The sequence below is a fragment of the Sphaeramia orbicularis genome, chromosome 11 (genome assembly GCF_902148855.1).
Source record: "Sphaeramia orbicularis chromosome 11, fSphaOr1.1, whole genome shotgun sequence".
NCBI classification, from domain to species: Eukaryota; Metazoa; Chordata; class Actinopteri; order Kurtiformes; family Apogonidae; genus Sphaeramia; species Sphaeramia orbicularis.
In genome coordinates, this window is record NC_043967.1 from 17,637,620 (window position 1) to 17,660,646 (window position 23,027).

Sequence of the window (23,027 nt, forward strand, 5' to 3'; positions counted from 1 at the left end):
TTGCTTTCCTGATTACTCATATGGGCAAAAGTTTCTGAAAAGGTATGGATAATAGTGTTAGGTATGATTATGACATCAATATATGTTTGGTTTCAAAACAATTGACGTAGTGCCTGCTGAGAAAAAACAACTAAATGTTCATTGTAAATTTTGCTTCCCCACCCTGTATATCTAATCAGTAAATTAATATATAGGAAAATACCTGATGTTCAATGAGAAAACGCAAAATACAGAGGATTATGTCAAAAGAAATGGTGATAAATCACTTGCAAAAAGTTAAAAATAGAGGGAAAAATATACTAAAGTAACACTGGGTCTTTATGGGTTAAAGTTCATTTTCATGTTTAGGCTTGTATTGGCTGCCTGTGTATGTGTGTGTGTTTCCTGTTGGGACTGAAACTGTAAGTCTGATCTATTATTGGCCATCACTGACGTTCGGTCACAGCAGGACATGTCCTCAGCTCTTGGACCAACTTTCTTCATGACCTGTGTTTTGTGCCTGCCAAACTTTCTTTAACATTCTTACAATCTGTGCACTTTAGATTGACTGCAGATTTGTAGATCAATAATTGATTTAAAACACAGACTATTTTGTCAGTGGGTTAATTTTATTTCAGTGTTAGAGCCTGGCTGCACATGAGTCACATGAGGTCAGTAATGTAAAAGACGCCCTGGTCCAACTCCCTTACATGTTAGCACTTCCTCTTCCAGTCCAGAGGGGGCGATAATGCACCTGCTGTGTTGTTGTTCTGATCCAGTAGAAGAAGAGTGAAACTTTGTTGGCTAACCGGCATCTACATCCTACGGCTGGTCGGGCCGCATGACATGTGTGCGGCTAGAACACATCTGGACAGATAACAAGTTTTAGAAACGTTATTTTTAGACAGACAAAACTAAAGTATCACCATGCCGAAGAAAGCAAAAGAAGAACCTGAATGGTTGGATGACGAAGCCCCTCCGGCAGCAGGTGAGATAACGTTAGTGTTTAGTCATAAGCTAGCTAACACAGCTAGCATCTATCTAGCAGCACTGCGCATAAGGGATCCGTAATCCCAAACCGCACCGACAAATTCTATCATATACACATGCTACTGCGTTTTTAGTTATGGCTTATATCTTGTCATGACCAACTGTTGGTACTTTCTGAATAGTTACTGTTTTATGGCTAATTCGGGCTTAAAAATCGTAAACTTGAGTGCGTTAATTTCAGTTAACAAGCATTTATAAAGAATTAACGCGAAAGCAAATAATATCTTTGGGGCCTGCCACGTTTTATTCGTATTGTGAGGTTTAAAATAAACGAACAAACACCTGGTGACCATTTTACTGAAACAAACGATTTAAGATTTTTGACGTGCGATGCAGGTGGTGAAAAAAGTAATGCTAGCTAAAGCTCCGTCAGCAGTCTATTTTTTGGTTTGACGAAGTGTTTATGACTGACACATATCTTACATCACGGAGGATCTGGTATGTCAACAAAATCAACTTAATTTAAGATGAAAGCTAATAGTGGAGTGTGATAATGAATGGCGTCATGTCTCTCATCACCTAAGCGCATCTGAGTTAGCCTGAACTAGCTTACCTGCAGGCTGTTATGGAAGTGATGCAATGCTGCTGTAAGCGTTGACATATGTGACAAAGTGACAGATTGGCCTCTGTTAAACAGTTACGATAGATATAATGTGGATTCGGTCTGATATTTTAAAGATTTGACCACAATAATGCGACACAAATAGCCTTTTCAACTGTAAAGACAATACAATACTATGGGGTTCAATTGCTGACTCTCAGGTTTGAAGGTGTTTGAGTTCAGAACAATGTGGGGTCAGGAACTCTATTAAACATACAGATGGGTAACATCACTGATTTCCACTGAAATTAATTAATACATATTTTTATTACAGCAGAGAAAACTGTGAAGAAGGGGAAGAAAGATAAGAAGGGGAAAAAGAGTGTGAGTAGCCTGCTGGCATTGGCTTTTACTTCACCTAAACATTTTTTGCTGATGTTTCTTCTTTTGTCTCAATACTGTAATGTGTTTTATTGTTGTTTGTGAGTCTTATGCATCAGTATATTGTATGCCACATTCTTCTTAAAAGACAGGCCATGACTGTAGGTAACAATCTGACAAACCTTTAATCTTTTGTTGCTTTATAAAATGATAATTTATTCAATAATCTAAGTTTAACATGACAAATGGTACAAACGCCACACTCGTGCACATTTTTTCTTTAATTGGGCCATTCCTGATGTATGAAGCAGCTTTCACATGTCTAGTATTTTGGCTAAAATGAGACAGATTTAAAAATAAAATAAAATAAAAAATTAATGTGAATTATTAATTCTCAACACATTTTGTAGGAGTGGATCATTGGCCATTTTTTAACAGATATTTCACTCCATAGTTGCTGTATTTCTCCAATATTCCAGAAACTTTGTATGTAACATAAATGAACAATCCCGAATATAATCAATCCTTTGTAGTTTCACCTCTGGGATTTTTTTCTTGTTACTTTGCCAGAAACATTTCAGGCTTCGGCTAAATGCCTAATGTATCATGACTCTGCTATTTAATTATAACAAAAACCAGTTGACATGTGCACATAAAGGCTGAGAAATACATAAAATATGGGAATTTTATGGTGTTCCTCTACTAGGTGACACTGCTGCTAGGTCTGTTACAATTATTACATGATGGCAAGGTTGCAGTCATTTGAAATAATCCTGATTATTTCACCTAATCACAATAACTGTCTCTCTCTTTAATCATTATTTATACATCATGAACCAACTAATCATTTTAATCACGAGTGGTTATTTGTTATTTTTTAATTTTCTGTTTTTTGGTACCTTGGCTGAATAGTTTATGATGTGTTTTTTGTATATTTAATTCTTGTCTTATCTGCTATTTTTAACTAAATGATTTGTTGTACTGATGTGCTTGTTGGTCAGGTCTCCCGCAAAAAAGAAATTTTATCTCAAGGGACTTCCTGGTTAAATGAAGATTTTTAAAAAAGGCAAACAGAAATGTAATTCATTCTATATGTATACATTTTCTTTTGGTCAAACACTTCCTCGTCAAAAGTTGTACTTGCATAATTAAACCATTATTAGACTTATACTACAGTGGTGGCATAAAATGAACACAGATCTATAATCGCAGATAGTTCTATGACAGTTGCGCATCAACTCAAATGTCAATGTCCAGCAGTTGTAACAGAAAGCTGCCACATGCTCATGTCTCAGTAACTATACATAAACATGTTGGACTTAAGTCCATAGGATAAGACCTTTATTTCATAAAAAAATAAAATAAAATCACAGCATAGTTCCACTCACTGGCCATTTCAAATTATTATGTTGATTTGTAAATTTCACCCTTAGGTCAGCGGCCACTGTAAGAGTACAGTTTTACATCACATTACAGATGCACATGGTCAATGTTCAGAAAATTGTAACCTTTATATGTGATTTAACTATGGGACATTTTTTTCCCCAGTTCTTTGAGGGGCTTGCCACAGAAAGCAAAATTGAAAAGGAAGATGAGGTGGCTGTGAAAGATACACAAGGCAAACAGGTAAGACGCGTAACAGGTTACAGCTTCAGCTTTGTGGAATTCATCAGTTTTTTTAAACACATTTGGAGCATTGAGGTTTTTCATTCTGTACACCACATTACTTCCTTTAGGTGTGCACTTCATATAACCATGTAGCCTTATATAACATCAGATTCACAATAGGTTAGATGGAGTCTTTGACATTTCTGTCACTTGAAGCGAGGCTCAGGTCTGAACTGAAAACTACAGTACTAGAATATAAACAGACAAATAGTCAGCACCAACACTGTAGAGGATCACAGCTGCAGTGGTGTCGGTGTGAATGTGTTCTGACAACCTGATAGCTGATTACATACAAGGAACGAAATGTACTGCAATAGAGCTAAACTCAGAGCCTCATCATGACCTTTTCTGTTAATCAGATATATCCAGTGAACAGGTGTTTTTGTTTATATGCATTTAAATTTTCTACACCTTCTGCAGTGGTCAGTAGCAGAGAAATATCACCTACTCAGCAGTGTTTGGTTCACACTCAGAGGCAATAAGTGGTTAATTTGCTGTGGAAAAACTACCAAAATAGACACAAAAAACATCACAAAGATTTTTTTCATTTCTGGGATGTCATGTCGTCACATTTTGCTGAAGGATTTTTCCAGTGTTGGAGTCATACTGAGGACTGAGTGCTTCCTTCTCACAATTTGGATGATTCTTTAGATCTTCAGCACTTTTTAAACACCCAGAGTCCTATGCACAAGTCTCTGAAAAATACTGTAAGCAGGTTATCGTATCAGGCATGGCAACTTTATTTATGGTATATTGCACATTTCATATGCAAAGGGATTTGTGCCTGTGTACAAATATATAAATGAAACATCAAGAAGAAAATATAAAGCGCTTAAATAATGACCATATAAAATCTTGATAATAGTGAAATCTAAGGCACAAACCTCTACATTATGCATTTTAACTCATCTCAGTTAATGTAGGTAAATGTCATCAACAAATTAACATCATTGTCTTCACCAGTAACACATTTTCTCCTTTAAATTAATCAGTCACTGAGTTCTTTGGGTTGTGACTTTATAACACGAATGTAAAAAGCTACGGCTATAAAAATGTTCGGTAAGTGGATTATGTGAATCATTAATGTGAACCAATACTCAGTTATATCTGTTACTTCTGATAAGTTACTGCTGCCTAGTGTTTAGAGCAGTGCTTCTCAACCTTTTTTGGCTTGTGACCCCATTTTAACATCACAAATTTCTGGCGACATCAGACATTCAAAATGGAGAAATGTTTTTGCTAAAATTATTTTGTTTTTGATCATGTAATAGTCTGCTACACTATGTTGCAAATAAACATTAATTTTAGACGACATTTAGGCTATATAAGGCACATTATTATGGACGGGGGCAGAAAAGCCAGGTGTAGATTACTGCGCAAAGTGAGAATTTTATTTTCTTTGGTCAGGATATGTACAGTCAGTCAAGGCTACAAATTAATACTGAACAAACAATAACTCAAACTATGAATTATGAAAGAGCTGTAGCATCTTAAACTGGCCACAATGAACATTTGAAAGATAAACAGTACTACAATGCTTCAGTTTCAGCTTCAGAGTTTGTCATGTCTTTGATGTATTGTGATTGTTTCTCTTAACTCACCATATATTTTTTTTATTAGAAGTTATTATTATTTTTTTTTTATCAATTACTAGAAGTTTCAGGTGACTCCATTTGAACTCCAAGCGACCCCAGCGTTGAAAAACACTGGTTTAGAGCCAAATCATCACGTTGTAAATGTTTTAACTTCTCATATGTCAGTTTAAAAATCAGAATCCAGTGAGGAAAAATTCAGGTTGATCATTTGAGACAATGTCAATACAACTTGAATTTTTATTTTCTTTCCAGCCACAGAAAAAGAAGAAGGACCGGCGGAAAGGCAAAGGAGGAGATGTAGATGATGACGACGAGGACGAAGATGTGATGCTGAAGTTGAAAATGCTCTCGGTCCAAGCGAGTGATGAGGAAGATGAGCCAGGTAAGACTGCTCCCTCTGTTTTGCTGAAATAACAGATTTAATGTTAAGTGTGTACAGTACAACTCTAACCATGCTCATTTCTTCTCCACAGTCATTGCCCCCAAAAAAGGAAACAAGAAGAACAAGGTTTGTCATCAGTCACCATTGGTGGTTCGCCTCCACTCCTCTGATTAGTGACCTGTTGGAAGTGTAAAGTATCTCTGGTGTCTTTCAGGGTGGAAACATCTTTGCTGCACTCAGTCAGGGTCAGAGCGATGATGAGGAGGAGGAGGAGGAGGAAGAAGATGCTGACTCAGCTGAAGAAGAAAAGCCAGTAAAAAAGGTGCCATACTCCTTTACCGTGTTACTGCCTCATGTGTTAGTGGGTGCTTTTATGTATAGCATAAACTGCATAGTCTCCTTAATCTGAAGTGTTTTCTGTGGATGTGGTGCTTTGGGTAGCAACTCCTCTTAAAGTTCTGGCCCTATCTGTGCATGTGTGTGCGTCTTTGATACAGGAAATTGAAAAGGGCAAGAAAAAAGATCAGTCTAAATCTAAGAAGGTGAAGGTGGGTGCTGCATAAATCTCTTTCTTTCCTTTGCCATCTGTCTTTTTCCTGCATCTGAACTACTCCATATTCTTCCATGGATCAAATCTGAATCTGGCATGCAGCTTTGAGTCACACGCAGCGTTTTCTGATGTTCATCTCTCATGTCCCACTGTCCACCATGGTTCACGGGATGTTCTAAAGATGAATGCGTCCTCCGGTGGATACCAGAGGCAGTAAATGTTGCTAACTTTGGTGCTTTGTGTGGATGAAATTGTCAGGCTGCATCGGAGGAAGAGGAGCTGAATAAAGATGAGGGTGCAGAGAAAACATCAAAGAAGACCAAGAAAGCAGAAACCAAACAGGCCAAGGTAAGCACAGGAGGATATCTGACCACAAATACATGTCATACTGTTCAATAAAGTCACACTGCACAAGTGCATTTCACCACTGTGATGCTTTTGTCTGTTTTAATAATTCTGCTTTCAGAAGGATTAGACTGATGAGTCTGTTCAGGGTGTGTTAGCTGATGATCCAAAGCAACAAAAAATAACAAATCACTCATTCTTGTTTGTGTTTACATACATAAAAACTACATTTTTCAGTGTATTCTCCATAGCTTGTTTACATAACAAACCAAAACATCACTCTGGCTTTTTCGGAAATTTTGTCGCGAAATGCATTGTGGGAATGGCGACAAAGCGAAATGGGTTTCTCACAGATTCAGCAAGAAAACGAGCCAGATCACTACAACATAAAATTATACAGTCCACCTGGGTTGTTTTAAAGAATGAGTGTAGTCTGTGGGTGGAGATAAAAGTGACATTTTGGTTCATCACTCATTGCTGCATGGAATTCCATTCTCACAATGCACTTTGTGGCAAAATTTCCATTTCGGTTTGTTATGTAAACAAGCAGACTGTGTTTATAATGGAGTCATCTTTGAAGTTGTTCACCATGAGGGGAGTGATTCACATACGTAGGCATGGGAAGACTAATGGATTAGTGATAGTTAGGCTATCACTGGGGTTTTACAAATTTGAAAAAAAAAATTTGTGATGAAAGTCATACGCTGCTTTAAGGTTTTTACAGCTGGTAGTTGTTTGTTTGAAGTCTATTAGAGTTCATGTAGTGGCTTGGATATTTATTCTGACGTTTTTCATTACAGAAAAGCAAACCTGCTGAGCCCAGTGAGGAAGAGGAGGCAGAGGAGGAGAGTGATGGAGGTGACATGATGATGGTATGTTGGACCTTCCACAGCCCTTTTCTTGGTGTCTGTATTAAACCAAGTGTTAATGTTCTCCTGTTTGTGTCTGTATCATCAGAGTGCTGAGGACGTCATCGCAGAGCAGGCAAAGCAGGATGAGGATGACCCGTTTGCCAACATGAGCAAAAAGGAGAAGAAGAAAAAGAAGAAACAGGTAAATACTATAAAGGCTGTTTATAAACCATTCATGGGGTTTAAAATGTGTTGGATAAATTTTAGAAAATCCATGTTCTCATTGAAGGTGCACTGCAGTTTTCCATGTGAAACAGTTGTGTGTGTGTGTTTTGGATTCTCACTGGTGCATGTGTGTCTGTTACAGATGGAGTATGAGCGTCAGGTGGCCAGTGTTCGTGCTCAGAATGCCTTGGAGGGAGATTTTTCTGTCTCTCAGGCAGAGATGTCCTCCAGGCAGGCCATGTTGGAGAACGCCTCAGATATTAAGGTGACTTGGAGAACAGCACTGTCGCTGAACAGACCGCAGGTCAAATGAAATGAGGTTAAGTGATCCCCTATTGGAAATTGAAGTGGTCTGTAGCTCAAAACAAAATGAACACAAGTAATTAGTTCATTATTTATAGAAGAGTTATAGCAGTCAGTAGAAATATATGTGGTAAGTCAGTGTTATGTAAATGAAAACTGTTATGAAGATTTTATATGTTTGATATGTTCTACAAATACTAGGCACTGCAAGGCAGGTTTATTTATATAGCACATTTCATGTACAAGACAATTCAAAGTGCTTTACAAAAAACATTAAAAGCAGTACAGCAGGGAAGCAATAAAAAGTATAGGCATGACAAAAATAGAAGAAAAAAACCCCCCAAAACAGATAAAACAGATAAAAGGATAAAACGGATGAACAGAGATTCATATGTGTCATGGAAGTTTTCAAATGCCTCTTTTTTTTGTACTTTAGCTGGAGAGGTTCAGCATATCTGCTCATGGCAAGGAGCTTTTTGTCAATGCTGACCTTCTGATCGTGGCGGGAAGAAGATATGGTTTGGTTGGACCAAATGGGTGAGTAGCATTTTGCTTCTCGACTGACTACAGTTAAGTCACCTGATCACATGAGGGACATTATTAGTCTATCATGCACTAGCATGGTGCTTAATAACACAAGGGGTTGAATACTCATCCTGTGGTTGTTGGCGTTTCTCCTCCACTAAACCTGGGTCTGGGGGAGTTTAGGTAGAGTTCAGATCTAAAAATCAAGGTTCTGTCAATCTCAGTTCAGTTTCTTTATTAAACAGTGGAGTCTGATCCTTAACACAATGTCAGAACACAAAAGATCTTTTCAAAAAACGTCACACAAGGTTTTGGTCCAACTCAAATGACAGTAATTAAAACTGATGACATTTTGAGTATTGGGGATTCAGAATTCAGAGGGGAATGGCTCAATCAGTCACATATCACACTTTTGGACCAGAGAAACTTTTTCATTGTTCTACGTATTAGTTCTGACTAGGTAGAAAAAGTATAATTTTTGTCCATACTGCAGGATTTAAGGATGGTGGTAGTTCTTCTAATGTTGTTTTATGGGTCTTTATAACACCTTTCTTTAGGTAAATCAACACATTCATAACCTTGATTGATAAAAGTGCTCCATGATTGGTCCAGACATACAGAAGTGTGTGGTGATTGCAGCCAAAGTAACTGCCAGTCTCCTTTCTAACTGTTGTTATGAAACCTGGAATACATACAACAAACTGCCGTTCTCATCATGATGACATATCACTGATGTTGCCACACAAACAGCTGACTGAATATTAAGTCACTACTTCAAGTGTTCCTCTTGGTGTTGCAAATGTAAACATAAAATGCCCTGGAACATATATATTTTTCCTGATGGATAATTGCCTTCAGGGAGTCTGCAGAATTGTTTGGTCTGAAGGTGCCAGATCAGGTTGGGCTGTGGGATAGATAAGTGAGTGTCCTCCATCCACCTGAGATTCACATTCATGTATTTACAATATAACCTCAATGAGGTTACTGTAGGGTTGCTATGTTTTACTTTAAGTCCGCCTTAAAGAAACAATTCCTTTTATTCTCTTTATTTTTTAGTAAAGGAAAGACCACACTACTGAAACACATTGCCAACAGAGCCCTTAGTATTCCTCCCAACATTGATGTGCTGCTGTGTGAGCAAGGTAAGAGACGTGTCAGAATATGTTTACTGTCATTTCAGTGTCTCCTTCCCCCATGTCATTTTGTGGTGATCCCGTGGTGTTTTTTTTTTTTTTCTTCGTCAGAGGTGGTGGCTGACGACACACCAGCAGTTCAGGCAGTGCTGAAGGCAGATACCCGGCGTCTAAAGCTCCTGGAGGAAGAGAAGCAGCTGCAGGCTCGTCTGGAGAAGGGTGAAGATAATGTGGCTGAGAGACTGGACAAGGTGAACTCTAGAGCCTCTAATCTATCCAGTAGAAGACAACAGTAAATTATATATTATTTACCATAACAATTACCTTACAGTTACATTTTAATTAGTTTAGATGACCAAACTTTAAAAAAATCATAATGAAAAAAGTTTATTTTCCTGAAGCTGTAGAAGTTTGCTCTGGACCCCCTCCCCCCAAGTCCTAGATCAGTTGATATAGAAAGATAGTTTTCCAGTAAAGATGCCTAGCAAGTTCCCACAAAGCCTGAACCACTGTGCTTGGTCAAGACTAGTATTTTAATCAGGGTGCTTGCCCATGTCGTGAGTCTTAAAAAGTATGGAATTTTGAAGCACTGTTTTCCAGACCTTGAAAAGTTTGGAATTTTGTGTGAAAGTCTTAATAAACTATGGAAAAGTTTCTCTCATAGTTGAATTTTAAAGTATGCTCAAAGACGCATAATCTTGTACAATAAGAAATACATGAGGAAAACAAAAAAAAAAAAAAAAAACTTGATATGATTTCACTAACTGGTCGTCACTAGAATGATTCTCCATGCTTTTTTGTGATTTCCATATGTTTGGAAAATGTTTCTGTCAGTAAAAGATAATTTACTGCAAATTTTGCATTCATTCATTCATACATTTATTAAAATGAACTTTTCTACAACACACAACAGGTACAATCTCAACCAAAAATGTAGGCACACAAGTAAAAAAGTGCATAAACTCAAAAGTCTTGTGGAAAAAATAGCAGTTCTGAAAAGTCTGGAATTTTTATTTGGATAAAGAGCAAGCACCCTGTTTAATGCTGAGTGATTATTTGAGCACCACTGACAGCAGCCTTTATGCAGGTCTATGAGGAGCTGAGGGCAATTGGAGCTGCAGCAGCTGAGGCCAAGGCCCGCAGGATCTTGGCTGGTTTGTCTTTCACCCCTGAGATGCAGAACAGACCCACCAAGAAGTTCTCCGGAGGCTGGAGGATGAGAGTCTCTCTGGCCAGGTACACACCGCTCCGACGGACGCACTGCTCTGACACTGACCTGTTACAGTCAAATGTGTGATCTGCTGTTCTCATATGAACCCACAGAGCTTTGTTCATGGAACCCACTCTGCTGATGTTGGATGAACCCACCAACCACCTGGACCTGAACGCTGTCATCTGGCTCAACAAGTAAATAAAACACACCTGAATTAGAGCACTGGAAAAGAACAAAGCCTGTCAGTCCATCAGCAGGGAGGCCAATGTTTCCTACTGCATTCTAACTAAATATCCTGTGTTGTTATATTTCAGTTAAAGGTTTAATATGTACATTAACACTGACATGACCGCTGGCATTAAATCACTATTAATGTAGTTTGTATAAATAACGCTGATGTCTGAGAATAACTTGCAGAGTAGGGTTATGACAGTACGCATGAAATTTTATTTAATTATAATGAAGATTAAATAATCTTTTTCTTCTGATTTGTTGCCACTATTATAGTTTAATAATGCATATGTACCTTATGAAGAGGAGACAGTGAGTGGTTTAATATAAGAAGTGCCTATCCTTGAACAGTTGGAGGCACCAGTTCTCTTCTCCATTAAACAGTTACAGAAGGGCACACTATGAGGTGACACTATTGAAAGAGTGATGGAAGTACAACATTTTTTACATTTTATCACTTCTGATGATTCTTCTAAGCAAAATTATGGCATTCAACTTGAAAAATTACATCAGGCAAAATATGCAATGATTGCCACCGACCCTCTACAGAATCACAAGGTGATTATTGAAATGGATTTAGAAAACAGGCCATGAAATTAGTTATTGTTATTATTTTTTGGACTGTAGACTTTACACTAATTGGTCCAGAACAACATTGTGTATGGCTCATAAAACAATGACTTTAGGCCTTTTTTTCAAACCCTAAAATATACGTGAGAGGTAATAAAATATTAGAGTGATTATGTATGTATTAAAACCCACTCAATGCAAACATGGAAAGCATGAGATAATTGGTAAAACGATAACATACACCTTTACATACCCAGGGTTCCCACGAGTCCTGGAAAACCTGGAAAATGATGGACCAATTTTCCAGTCATAGAAACATATGGAAAATGACAAAAAAGGTCAAATGTCCTGGAAATGGTTAAATTATCCCAGAAAATTATTTATCGTTCCCCTGCCTTGTGACCTTGTGTGACTAAACTGAGATGAAACAAAGGAAATTGTTTTTCAGTGATTTATTGAAATTATACCAATATTTTTAGAGGAAGTGCAGGAGAGAAAGTAAGAGAGAAGAGAAAGTTGAGTAGGGAATTGCCCAATTGAACATTTTAATTCTAGTTTGTCATGCTAATGAAGTGTAATCTGTGAGTGTGTTTACATTATTCTATGATACATTTGACATAATTATTTTTCATAGATAAATTATAGCCATAGACTGCATATCAAATGTGTGAGTAATAACAATGGAAACAATCTGGGTAAAGGCAAGTTACAACTGTAGAAACGAACACTTCCAAAGAATGAGGGGGGCCGGGGAATGTATTAGTGTATGACGTGATAACTTGTCTCTGTAGCGGCTGAAAATGTCTTGGAAAAGTCCTGCAAAATAATTTCAGGGAAAGAGTGGGAACCCTGATACCTTTACATAATACTTGCTCTTCTCTGTAGTCCCTAGATGCATTTTCCTCCTTGTTCCAAGGAAAGATGAAAATCTAAAATGAGCAAAAATGCATCCCTAAAGCCATATGAGAATGAGGAATCACACTGACATTAATGTCATCATTCTAAAGATGTCAAGTTAGAGTTATTCATTCATCCACTTTCATTTTACAGCGATAAGATGGCAGTATGAACAGGGAAAATGCTCCGGTATATCCCGATAATAATACCTAGAAAACACTGCTGTACTGAGATGGCTCTTTTATTCTTCTTTTCCTTCAGCTACCTTCAAGGCTGGAAGAAGACTCTGCTTATAGTTTCCCACGACCAGAGTTTCCTTGACGACGTGTGTACAGACATTATGCACTTAGACAACCAGAAACTCTACTATTACAGAGGAAACTACTGTGAGTATTCACTCAGACTCTACTCTACTCCCTCCTACTTCAAGAAACTGTCAAGTGATACTTCTTTGGAAAAATCTGAATTACTGACACCGATGATACTGAATTACTCAGTCAATGTTGTTATTTTTCTTTAAGTGACGTTCAAGAAGATGTACGTTCAGAAGCAGAAAGAGTTACAGAAGCAGTACGACAAACAGGAGAAGAAACTCAAGGATCTGAAGGCTGGTGGCAAGTCGACCAAACAGGCTGTGAGTATGACCGTTAAACCACTGAAGTCTAGACCAGTGATTCTCAACTGGTGGGTCGCAAACCCATTTTCAGTGGGTCACAGACCTTTACCTGAGCAAAAAATGATGTTAAGAAAGACTAGTTGCACTTTATTAACTGAATTCATTTTGCATGAAAACATAGTGTGTTAAAAATGGCTGTTACTGAAATGTTCTGATTATTATGTCAGCTTTATGGTTAATGCTTGAATAAGTGACTGAGTGCACTTTAATTTTTCACACTTTTACACTTTTAACACAGTACACAAGTTTAACTTCTATCAATTTGGGTCACAGCTTGTCATGTAGGGGTGATAGTGGGTCCCAAAACCAGAAAAGTTGAGAACCGCTGGTAAAGACCCTCCAAAACAATAACAAAGGCAGATTCAGAGACAGAAACACAAAACTGTCCATATGAATATTTTGCTTCAGGTCTTTAGCAAAGGTACAATTATAATTTCTCATGTTAGTTTTGTGACGTGTAACTTTCTGTTCTCCCCTCAGGAGAAGCAGACGAAGGAGGCCCTGACCAGAAAGCAGCAGAAGGGCAAGAAGAAGGGAGCCCAGGAGGAGGAGAGCCAGGAGGCCACAGAGCTGCTGAAGAGGCCGAAGGAGTACACCGTCAAGTTCACCTTCCCCGACCCGCCTCCTCTGTCCCCACCCATTCTGGGGCTGCACAGTAAGACCACCTGCAGACCACAACACGAAAATAAACAGACACCAGTGGAAACATACTGTCCTCTTTTGTTTCCTGCAACTTTGCACAAAGACAATTTTAAGTGACTTGCTTTGTCCCTGATGCAGGTGTTGACTTTGGCTACGAGGGTCAAAAACCTCTGTTTAAGAACGTGGACTTTGGTATCGACATGGACTCTAGGAGTAAGTATGCACAGTTTTGATGAGTATATTTGTTCAGAAAAATCTTTTAATGTTTTTACAAGGAAAATAAGATTGCATCCTCAATTCTCTTTTTAGTGTTGTAGGTATGTTTATATTGTTTAAATGCAACAAATTTTAATAGCACAAGATGTATTTTAACCAAATATATAAATGTACAGATGTTTGTACAAAAAACCTAATTTTCGTTAAACTGCCACCTCAAGTAGGGCTGCACGATTACGTCCAAAATGATAATCATGATTATTTTGATCAATATTGTAATCAAGATTACTCATCATGTTAGAGAAAATATCTGTATTTTTATTGCACTACTTTTAAACAAACAATATGTGAACAGTTTTCAGTGGAAATAAAACTTTAAATAAGAATAAATGATAAAAAAAAAATTATTTACCAAGGGCTAACTGAATAAATATGCTGTTATTATGCTTGGAAATAATTTTGCGAGAGGATCAAATATTTCTTGTCCAGTGTTTTGACCATTTTTCTGAAGCCCTCGTTGCTCACTGTATTTATTGAACACGTCTTTGGCTAAATAAAATGATGTTGCATCTGTTATTTCAGTTGAGAAAGTGCTTGATTAGATATCCAGCAGAGCCGGCATTTTAAATGTAAATATCGCCGACGATCAGGTTAATTTAATCTTGGCAGCCAAATTCATGATCACGATTAAAATTCGATTAATTGCGCAGCCCTAACCTCAAGCAGTAGCAGTAGTTTTGGATAAATGCATGTAGCTATGTCCTGTTCCATAACAGGTTTAGTGAACATGTGAAGTCATTATATACATGCAGGTTAAACACCTTTTAGAAGTTTTTTGAGTGCACTGATGCGTGGAAAACAATTTGATGCTTTAATATTAATACAGGTCAGTATATACAACAGTTACTCATCTTATGTAGTATTTATTTCCAAAATGACTAGGTGCTTCTCAGCTAAGACTGCAGAGAGGAAAAAGGCGAATAAGCCTGAGTGCACTGATGATATAAATGCATTTTAATGGTGCAAACAGACAAAACCAAAACTCCTCTGAAAAATGTTACTCTGGTTGTCTTGAGAAATGAAGGCTTTTCTTTTTGAATAACCCCAAAATAAAATTAGATTTATAAATTTGATGCTTTCATTTCATATACACTGTCAAAGGCACTGAACAAACTGGAAATAACTTTAAATGCAGCCTCTCGGTCATTCTAGCAGAACTTGATGTCATTATATTCTGCTTTTTTTTTCTCATGTATTTGAGATGGTCATTTTTAACACGTTTCCTTTGTTCTGTCAGTTTGTATAGTCGGACCTAATGGTGTGGGGAAGAGTACCCTGCTGCTGCTCCTCACTGGGAAACTAAATCCAGTAAGTGTGTACAGATAAGAGTCGTGAAAGAGACGAGGTGAAATCTCACTTTGATACTAATTTAGAGCAAAAAAAATAACATTCAGTCAGTTGTATGTAACAACCCATGTCTTCACACTAACCATCTGTAGATAAAATGAACCTTTATAGCAGAATGTAATGGTCAGTAAACACAGCACTGGTCGATGCACATTTTAAAGCCATCTCCCAGGACTTGTTAAAATAGATCTTTATTTCTTTTTAGACTAAAGGAGAGATGAGGAAGAACCATCGTCTGGTGAGTAACATGTTTTGCAAGTGTAACACTCACACACATGGATACTAGGGATGCACATCACTAGGTTCCTGACCATGTGAATCCGATTCAGAGGGTTACGATCCGATTATAAACGATTATGGATGCACCCTACAATTAATATTTTTCTCACTGTATGACAAGTACTTAGTGTTTTTGAAACTAAGTGCATTCTAATGATCCATAATGAAAACAAGCTGATGAATTTGCTTATCTTTTATTGAGACAAAAATGTATCAACTGGAAGGTTATACATGGACCTAGCAACATATTGGATTGCAAAGAACCAACAGGGACATGAACATGCTTAATCATGTTCGTGATGTTCCCAAAATACTTCACTGGCGCTCGATACACCCTGCAAATACTGTGGCTTTTGTCCAGTTCCCCTTTGACCTTGACTTCATAGAAACCAAAATGTTTCCATATACTCGTTTCTGAGTTGTAGGCGCCCCATGGATTGGTTTTACTGCCATCTTTTTGTTTTGTGTGTACGTCACTGTAAACTGTTCAGTGCTACACGGCTGTCACGCTTTAGTTACACCTTTTTATCGTCTTTATCTTTTCATTGTCAGTATTGTTAACCCTTTCATGCACAGTGGTCACTACAGTGGACAGTTATTCTACATCTATTCTCTTGTATTTTCATGGGTTTTGTTGTTTTACTTCCATATCAGCCAACACAGTGGATGTTTATACACCATCCCATACACTGACATTCATACCATTACTTTAACTTTGCAGTTCTTGATAAACCTGATCTGCAGTGACATGTTTGAGTGTAAATCAACTGCTAATAAAAATTGGGAATATGATAAAATGTGAAAAAACATCAGATTAGCTGCATTAAAAATGTTTTGATTTTGTATATCACTTTCTGATATTCAAAAATTAAACACATGGTGTCCAGCGGAGTGGACATTTTTGGAACTCCACAAAAAATTATGAAGGTAAATTTGTTTCTTTATTGCTTTAACCAAAAAAAAAAATTTCATTAAAAAAAAAAAAAAAATTCACTTCGGTCAAGGAAAAAACTGTTCAAATGCAATTTTTTGGATCGTAATTTTTTTTTTTTTTTTATTGAAAATTATTTTTTTAATTAAAGCAATAAAGAAACAAATCTACCTTCATTTAAAAAAAACCAAAAAAAACCCAGGTTTATTAAAAAAAAATCAGTTGCATTGTTTTTGCATGCCTAAAGAGGAATAAAAACACTCAGGAAAAAAATCTCGACTAAGGTTCTCATAATTCATGCATGAAACGTTAAAATAACATTACTTTCAGAACATCGATTTTTGATATGTCTGCATCGCAAAGCATTGAAGAAACAATTTTTTTCTGCACCCCTAATGGAGACAGTGCAGAGAACAGAGTTTGCATCATTGTTTGTGGATGTGTGGAAGAAGATAATCAATGCTCTTATCAAACGCATCAAAATCAGCATCCTTATGCACTATTTTTATTTCCTATTGGGTTGATTCCATGACCACAGTTGTAAAAGGGCATACCATCAGTGTAGGAATGTGTGTTTGCCTTTTCTGTGTTAAATGGGATCAGTAGTTGTATTATGTTCTAATAAAACACTCGTGCGTTTACATAAAGTAGTGACCATGTGTTTTTTGTGGCCTGCAGAAAGTGGGTTTCTTCAACCAGCAGTATGCTGACCAGCTGAACATGGAGGAGACGGCCACAGAATACTTGATGAGGAATTTCAACTTACCTTATCAGGACGGCAGGAAGTGTCTCGGAAGATTCGGACTTGAAAGCCACGCTCACACCATTCAGATCTCCAAACTCTCTGGTATGATGCTGAACTATCAGTGACCCTCTGTAAACTCACAGGAAGGGTAGTGTAATAGTGTGTCCATTTGTCCTCCATCAGGCGGTCAGAAGGCCAGAGTGGTATTTGCAGAGCTCGCCTGTCGTCAGCCTGACGTACTAATCTTGGTAAGTAAACTATAAACAGAATCCATACAGAGTGGACTGGATCCATCCTAAATCGTTTTCACTTGTCTTTCAGGATGAACCCACCAACAATTTGGATATTGAGTCCATTGATGCATTGTCTGAGGCCATCAATGAATACAAAGGAGGTATGTGGAGACTATTTACATTTGGCAGAGTGGCAGGATCGCCTAATGTACAAAACAATTAGGACTTTTCATTTCAGAGTTAGAGTTGTTCAATTATTGCTATATATCATTTAGTAGTTAGAAAAAAAAAATGGTAGACCAGTTATGGGCTATCAGACTGAGCCACAGTTAAATCAGATTTTTCAAAGATTTTTTTTTGTGGGTATATCTTAAAAACTGACAGTCTTTTGAAGTTAAAAATATAAAGTTGCATGTTGGCATAGAGGCTGCTCTGCATAGGAGTGTGTGTTGAGTCACACACCATGACCTAGACCTTAGTCTGATCTGTGCTCTCCCTCTGATAACGATAACCATTTTGCTTGTCTATTCCAAATTACAAGAAAAAACAAAGTATGATCAGTTTAAGAAAGTTAAGAGTATGATAGGCAAACATTTAAACACTCCTGTTCCATATTCAAACCTGGAAATTCCTATTTTGGGAGCATCTGAATGACCTTCAGTGTATTTGCTGACATTCGCCATTACATAGCTGATTTATTATATCCGGCGCTATATAAATAAGATTTGATTGATTGAGTGATTTAATTGGTTTTCCCCTGTAAGTTGCTTTGGAAAAAAGCGTCTGCCAAATGCATAAACATAAACATATCCCCAAAATAGAGTTTCAGGGATTTAATGGTTTTCCCCTTAACATCGCCAGATATCTTTCGCTTAAACGTGATAACTAGGACAGATGTGGTTGGATTTCTTATCCCTTGATAACCAACATGAGGGACCCCTAGTGGAAGAACCCTATTGATTTCAGCTTCTGTATGCAAGTCATCCAAATGGGGGCGCTTTAGTTGAAAATCAGTTTTTTGGACATAAATCAAGCAATAATAGGCTGATTGAGATCAAATTTGGCTCATATTGATTGTCTTACAAATGTCCATTTTCTGGCTACCATCCAGAGTTCATATGGTGTCATTTTCATTCACTAGGTGGAGTTTTATGGGGAAAAATTGGTTCTCTGACCATTAGTCTGACACTATCAGGTCAATTTAGCTCAAATTGAGTGCATATGGACCTCATTCAATGGGAAGTTGTAAGAGCTGCAATAGTACTTTGATGTGTTAAATTGAGAAAGGTGACCTCCTTTGAATCCATTTCTTAATTCCTAGTGTTATGAGGCTTAAATATCATACACTGATCTTAATAAACATAGTGATATGTAATGTCGCATCAGTCCAGGTAGTGTTAAAAGCTGAGCAGTGACAGGCTGAGTAGCAGACTGGGTTTAAATGTCCTATTTTTGTCTTTATCACTGTATTGACACTGTCTTTCTTGTCCAGCGGTCATCATCGTGAGCCACGACGCTCGGCTCATCACAGAGACCCAGTGCCAGCTGTGGGTGGTGGAGGACTGCACAGTCAACCAGATCGACGGAGACTTCGACGAGTACAAGCGGGAGGTGTTGGAGGCCCTGGGAGAGACCGTGATTAACAAAACCAACGCATGATCAGGACTATCTGCTGTAGCACTCCATATGGACGGGTCTCAGTGAAATATCGAAAACCGGTGGTGGTGTTGGGATCATCTGTTCCCTTCCTTCTGGACAGTAACATGTAACGGGTTGGAGTTTGACTGGAGTGTTTATCCTACAATTAATTTCTATGAGCAGAGAAGGAAACTGATCCAGTGAAGCCAAACTAATAAAAATTCCTTTTTCATTGGGTCTTTTATTGTGCACTTTCACTAAGTGGTCCATACAACATTATCTCGTGTACAACAAATTAAAGAACAGTAACATGATCAGTTGTCCCTACTACTTTAAATAGTCCTTGTAGAGCTTCTTTGCTTTAGCCACTTCCTTCTCATCAGGCACTATTTGGCCGTACCATTTATACCAGGTTTCACCAGAAGTTAAGGATGGAGGAGGAGGTGTGGTCGTCACAGCACCATGGGAGTTGGAGTAGTCCTCTCCTGTAAATTCCACATATGGGATCTGGAAGGGGAGGAGCCCTGAAAGAAGATGAGGTGTTTAGAGTCATGATCTGCTGCTGTTGTCCTTGCACATCAAAGTTTGGACTACAGCCTGTTAACGGCTTTGAGATTTTCAACTCATCAGGATCACTATTCATCTCATCTTTCCTATGGTTCATCTAATTCTGTTCCATCATACATCCAGTGTGTAACATGAAAGAAGATTCAATGAAATCTGAAATACCAAGACAAACTACAAACAACTCACCTTATTCACAGGCTGATGGGGAAAATAAATCAATGCATAAACAAAAACTGCAAAAATTTTCCCTGGTGAAGGTCTAGCACCTAAACCTTGCAATAAATATATAGTTCAAATTTGGACAGTGTCTTCCTAAAACCTTTTGCTCCTGTTGTCTCTTTACTACACCCGTTTCATAAAATAGAAATGTGAAGTGTTAATGTGTTGGGGTTATACCTTCCAACTGTTACAACCTCAACACCTTATTTAATAGACACTACAGAGATGGTGGTAAATAATCTCTATTTCCAAAAATAGTCAAATTTTATTTCTGTAGCCAGAAGTCAAATTTACATTGTGAGACTTTACACTGCACTTCACACTTACCCTGTGTTCTGGAATATTTGCAGGAAATGGGATTTTTTTTAAGCCGTTTATGCCATCTAAGCATCTCTACCTTATCGCAGTCAGTTGAGATTCAACAGAGATTGTAGACAAAGATTCACTTTGTAAATATTAGTATTTCATTATCCTGTATGCTCTAAAGCCTGAACTCATACTGTCTCAGATCTAAAATCACAAGACTGTCATAAACTAGGAATAAAATGCTGAGGGGACACTTTACCACTGAAATAGATGACATTTAATCAAATTAGGCACCAGTTGTATGGTGTTTCCTGCAGCATACCGTGATCTCGTGCCACGTTGATGGCCTCATTCAGCTTCTTCTGCTGTTTCTGACACAAACCTGAAAAAAGCAGAACCATTACAGTACGAGCTGTTAGTGATGACATCTTTATGCTCACAAATTCAACAGATAAGTTTACAGAGTCCCACACTGTTAACTTACCAGTTCTGGTAGGATCATACACCATCCAAGTGTGGGGACTGACAAACTGCTCTAGCAACTTCACATTCTGGAAGACAGAATGAGTAGGGATCCAGATGTAAAAACAGGCTGCACTTTGTCTGAATAGTTAGCTCAGAGTGGCTTTAGGAAACAGCTTTAATTTTAAACAGTGTTTTCAGAATAATTATACTCCTCTCAGCCAGTGTGGGGCTACAGTGGATGTAGTTAAGGGAACTGTGTGAACAGAGGCTAAAGAGAAGTTAACCCACCTGATAATGGACAATAACATTTGGATCCCGACAAATGGGACAGGGGTTTCCACAGATCTTTCCTCCTCTCTTAAAAAAGGCACACATTGTTGGTGTTATTTTTATACAACAATGCAAATTATACAAGGATGTAATGTGAGGAATCTAATGACTTAAAATCTTACAATGCAGGTCTTGCGTGTCTTCTGAGGGGGAATGCCTCCTTTATGGTTCCTCCTGTAACCAAACCATACCGGATGACTTCCATACCGCTCTATGTACTCTGTTGAGGAAAAGGAAAAATCATGTGAATTAGAGTGTAAATGTTAGGAGGCAGCCTTGCTCTCTCCAATTTTCCCATTAAGTACCTTCACTCTCCAGATATTCCCATGGTCGGTCTTGGTAGCGGGAGAGTGCCTCCTCAGCCTGAGCAGCTTCTGCATCCTGGAGTGATACTGCCTTGCAGAATGAGTGACTTGGAGGAAGGAATGAAGAGACACCTGGATACACTCTCACAGGAAGTCTCTGCAGACATGACTGTTAAATAAAAGGTCAACACTATCAACATCACAGAATCCTATATTTGAGTACATAGCAAATCTCTAAATAACTAAGATGTAATTGCTAACATTTTAAGAGGTAAATCAGAGCTAAGACAGACTGTCACCTTTATATCTGTAGCAAAACCACTCAGTGTCTTCCAAGTGAATAATAAAAAGTGCAATGTAGACAACAATGAATGGATGTTTCCACAAGGTTTAAGTTTGATTGTTGAATTCGGTAAAATATTTACTAAATTACTGGAAAACCCAGACCCCAACCCCAACTTTAAACAAACAAACAAACAAAAAAAAGTCTAAAGAGGTATTTTTAAAAAGCCTCTGGAGATTATTTCTATCATCTAAATTGGAAGCGTCCATGTCCAGATTATTATAAATTTGACAGCCAGGTATCTGAACATGTAACTCAAATCTGATTTAAAAAAAAAAAAAAAAAAAACTTTCATAGTTTGACAGACGTGATACTTATTAACTGCGATCAGAGGATTTCTTAGAATTACGAAATGCTTGCAAGTCATCTCGAGTTTTCCCAAAATATCTAAGATTACATAAATTATTATCTTACTCAAACGTATGAATACATCAGAAGTACATAATCGAACCAGCTTTACTAAGCAGGGTATAACAACACGCGTAAGGCATGTTAAAATGCACAGTGTAGCCTGGTGATACTGTGCAGTATTCTACGAATAAAGAAACCATGATTGCTAATGTAGCATTTATGTGAATAACGCTACGAGATGACCCCACTCGTCAATTAGCATGGTAACATTAGCTACAATCCTGTTAAGACCGACGGTCTACTGTATTACGTTTAACAGGTACCACGTTCAGGTCAGAATACCAGTTAACTTTAGAAGACTCCTATCCTTTATTTGTTATACCTGGTACTGTCGCAGTGGCTGTAAAATTGAAGGCGATACACGGCACAAAATCGACGTGAACCGTTGCATGGGGGCAGCCATGTTTTCTGTTATAAGGGGGGTCATAGGTAAAAGGTGACAGTTCAAATAATGTAATCTATTCGGGTGTCAGTTTTACTCGTGAGTTATGTATTTCGTACAATATGTGTTACGATTTAAGCAATTTCATGTCTGTGAGATGCACATTTATCATTTATAAATTGTGCAGTGACGTTAATAGACGTTGCTGCCCCACGTGACTGTCACGGAGGCGACAAGGAGAGCAGTCGCCATTTTAAAGAGATATTATTAACTTAATTTTTAGATTGAAAAATACATGAAACCCAATTAAACTACCAGGATATGTTAGAATTAATTACTATCTAATTCATAGCATGAAAATATTGTACTTTGAATGTTAAGTTAGGGAATAGTTCTCATTCACCCGTTTCAAAATATGAGCTACGCCATTATGCCCTTGACAGAGCAAAGAAGGTCGTTCGTCCGCCATTTTGCTTAAGGGAAAAACGTGAAA

The 23,027-nt window shown here is 37.7% G+C and overlaps 2 protein-coding genes across 4 annotated transcripts; one reads left to right on the forward strand and one right to left on the reverse strand.

Moving 5' to 3' along the window:
- Positions 1 to 766: 766 nt before the first annotated feature.
- On the forward strand, positions 767 to 19,438 carry abcf1 (ATP-binding cassette, sub-family F (GCN20), member 1). Of its 3 annotated transcripts, none has more exons than XM_030147843.1 (26): positions 767 to 967; positions 1,905 to 1,954; positions 3,500 to 3,577; positions 5,467 to 5,596; positions 5,688 to 5,722; positions 5,811 to 5,918; positions 6,094 to 6,144; positions 6,405 to 6,494; positions 7,292 to 7,363; positions 7,449 to 7,544; positions 7,710 to 7,832; positions 8,307 to 8,407; positions 9,452 to 9,537; positions 9,640 to 9,779; positions 10,616 to 10,764; positions 10,852 to 10,935; positions 12,701 to 12,825; positions 12,961 to 13,073; positions 13,596 to 13,770; positions 13,896 to 13,970; positions 15,271 to 15,341; positions 15,586 to 15,618; positions 17,269 to 17,437; positions 17,519 to 17,583; positions 17,657 to 17,729; positions 19,061 to 19,438. In XM_030147843.1, the coding sequence occupies exons 1-26, from the start codon at positions 907 to 909 to the stop codon at positions 19,225 to 19,227; spliced, it is 2,520 nt and encodes an 839-aa protein (XP_030003703.1). In that variant the 5' UTR covers positions 767 to 906; the 3' UTR covers positions 19,228 to 19,438. The 3 variants fall into 3 exon arrangements, with proteins under 3 accessions (XP_030003703.1, XP_030003704.1, XP_030003705.1); XM_030147844.1 differs by having other exon boundaries at positions 1,908 to 1,954; XM_030147845.1 differs by lacking the exon at positions 6,094 to 6,144.
- On the reverse strand, positions 19,428 to 22,629 carry mrps18b (mitochondrial ribosomal protein S18B). The gene is made up of 7 exons (XM_030147850.1): positions 22,475 to 22,629; positions 21,399 to 21,567; positions 21,216 to 21,313; positions 21,052 to 21,120; positions 20,783 to 20,849; positions 20,621 to 20,680; positions 19,428 to 19,730 (listed from the first exon to the last, which is right to left on the reverse strand). Exons 1-7 carry the CDS (start codon positions 22,577 to 22,579, stop codon positions 19,534 to 19,536), a joined length of 765 nt encoding a protein of 254 aa, XP_030003710.1. The 5' UTR covers positions 22,580 to 22,629; the 3' UTR covers positions 19,428 to 19,533.
- Between the last annotated feature and the right edge of the window lie 398 nt (positions 22,630 to 23,027).

What these genes read in the sequence shown, in the direction of transcription:
- abcf1 (XM_030147843.1), top strand. Translation starts at nt 907, where the DNA reads ATGCCGAAGAAAGCAAAAGAAGAACCTGAATGGTTGGATGACGAAGCC. An exon ending in TGTGCTGCTGTGTGAGCAAG is followed by an intron (nt 9,538 to 9,639) that starts GTAAGAGACGTG and finishes TTTCTTCGTCAG; the next exon opens with AGGTGGTGGCTGACGACACA. An exon ending in ACCCATTCTGGGGCTGCACA is followed by an intron (nt 13,771 to 13,895) that starts GTAAGACCACCT and finishes TCCCTGATGCAG; the next exon opens with GTGTTGACTTTGGCTACGAG.
- mrps18b (XM_030147850.1), bottom strand. Translation starts at nt 22,579, where the DNA reads ATGACCCCCCTTATAACAGAAAACATGGCTGCCCCCATGCAACGGTTC. An exon ending in GGAATATCTGGAGAGTGAAG is followed by an intron (nt 21,314 to 21,398) that starts GTACTTAATGGG and finishes TTTCCTCAACAG; the next exon opens with AGTACATAGAGCGGTATGGA. An exon ending in AGACACGCAAGACCTGCATT is followed by an intron (nt 21,121 to 21,215) that starts GTAAGATTTTAA and finishes GCCTTTTTTAAG; the next exon opens with AGAGGAGGAAAGATCTGTGG.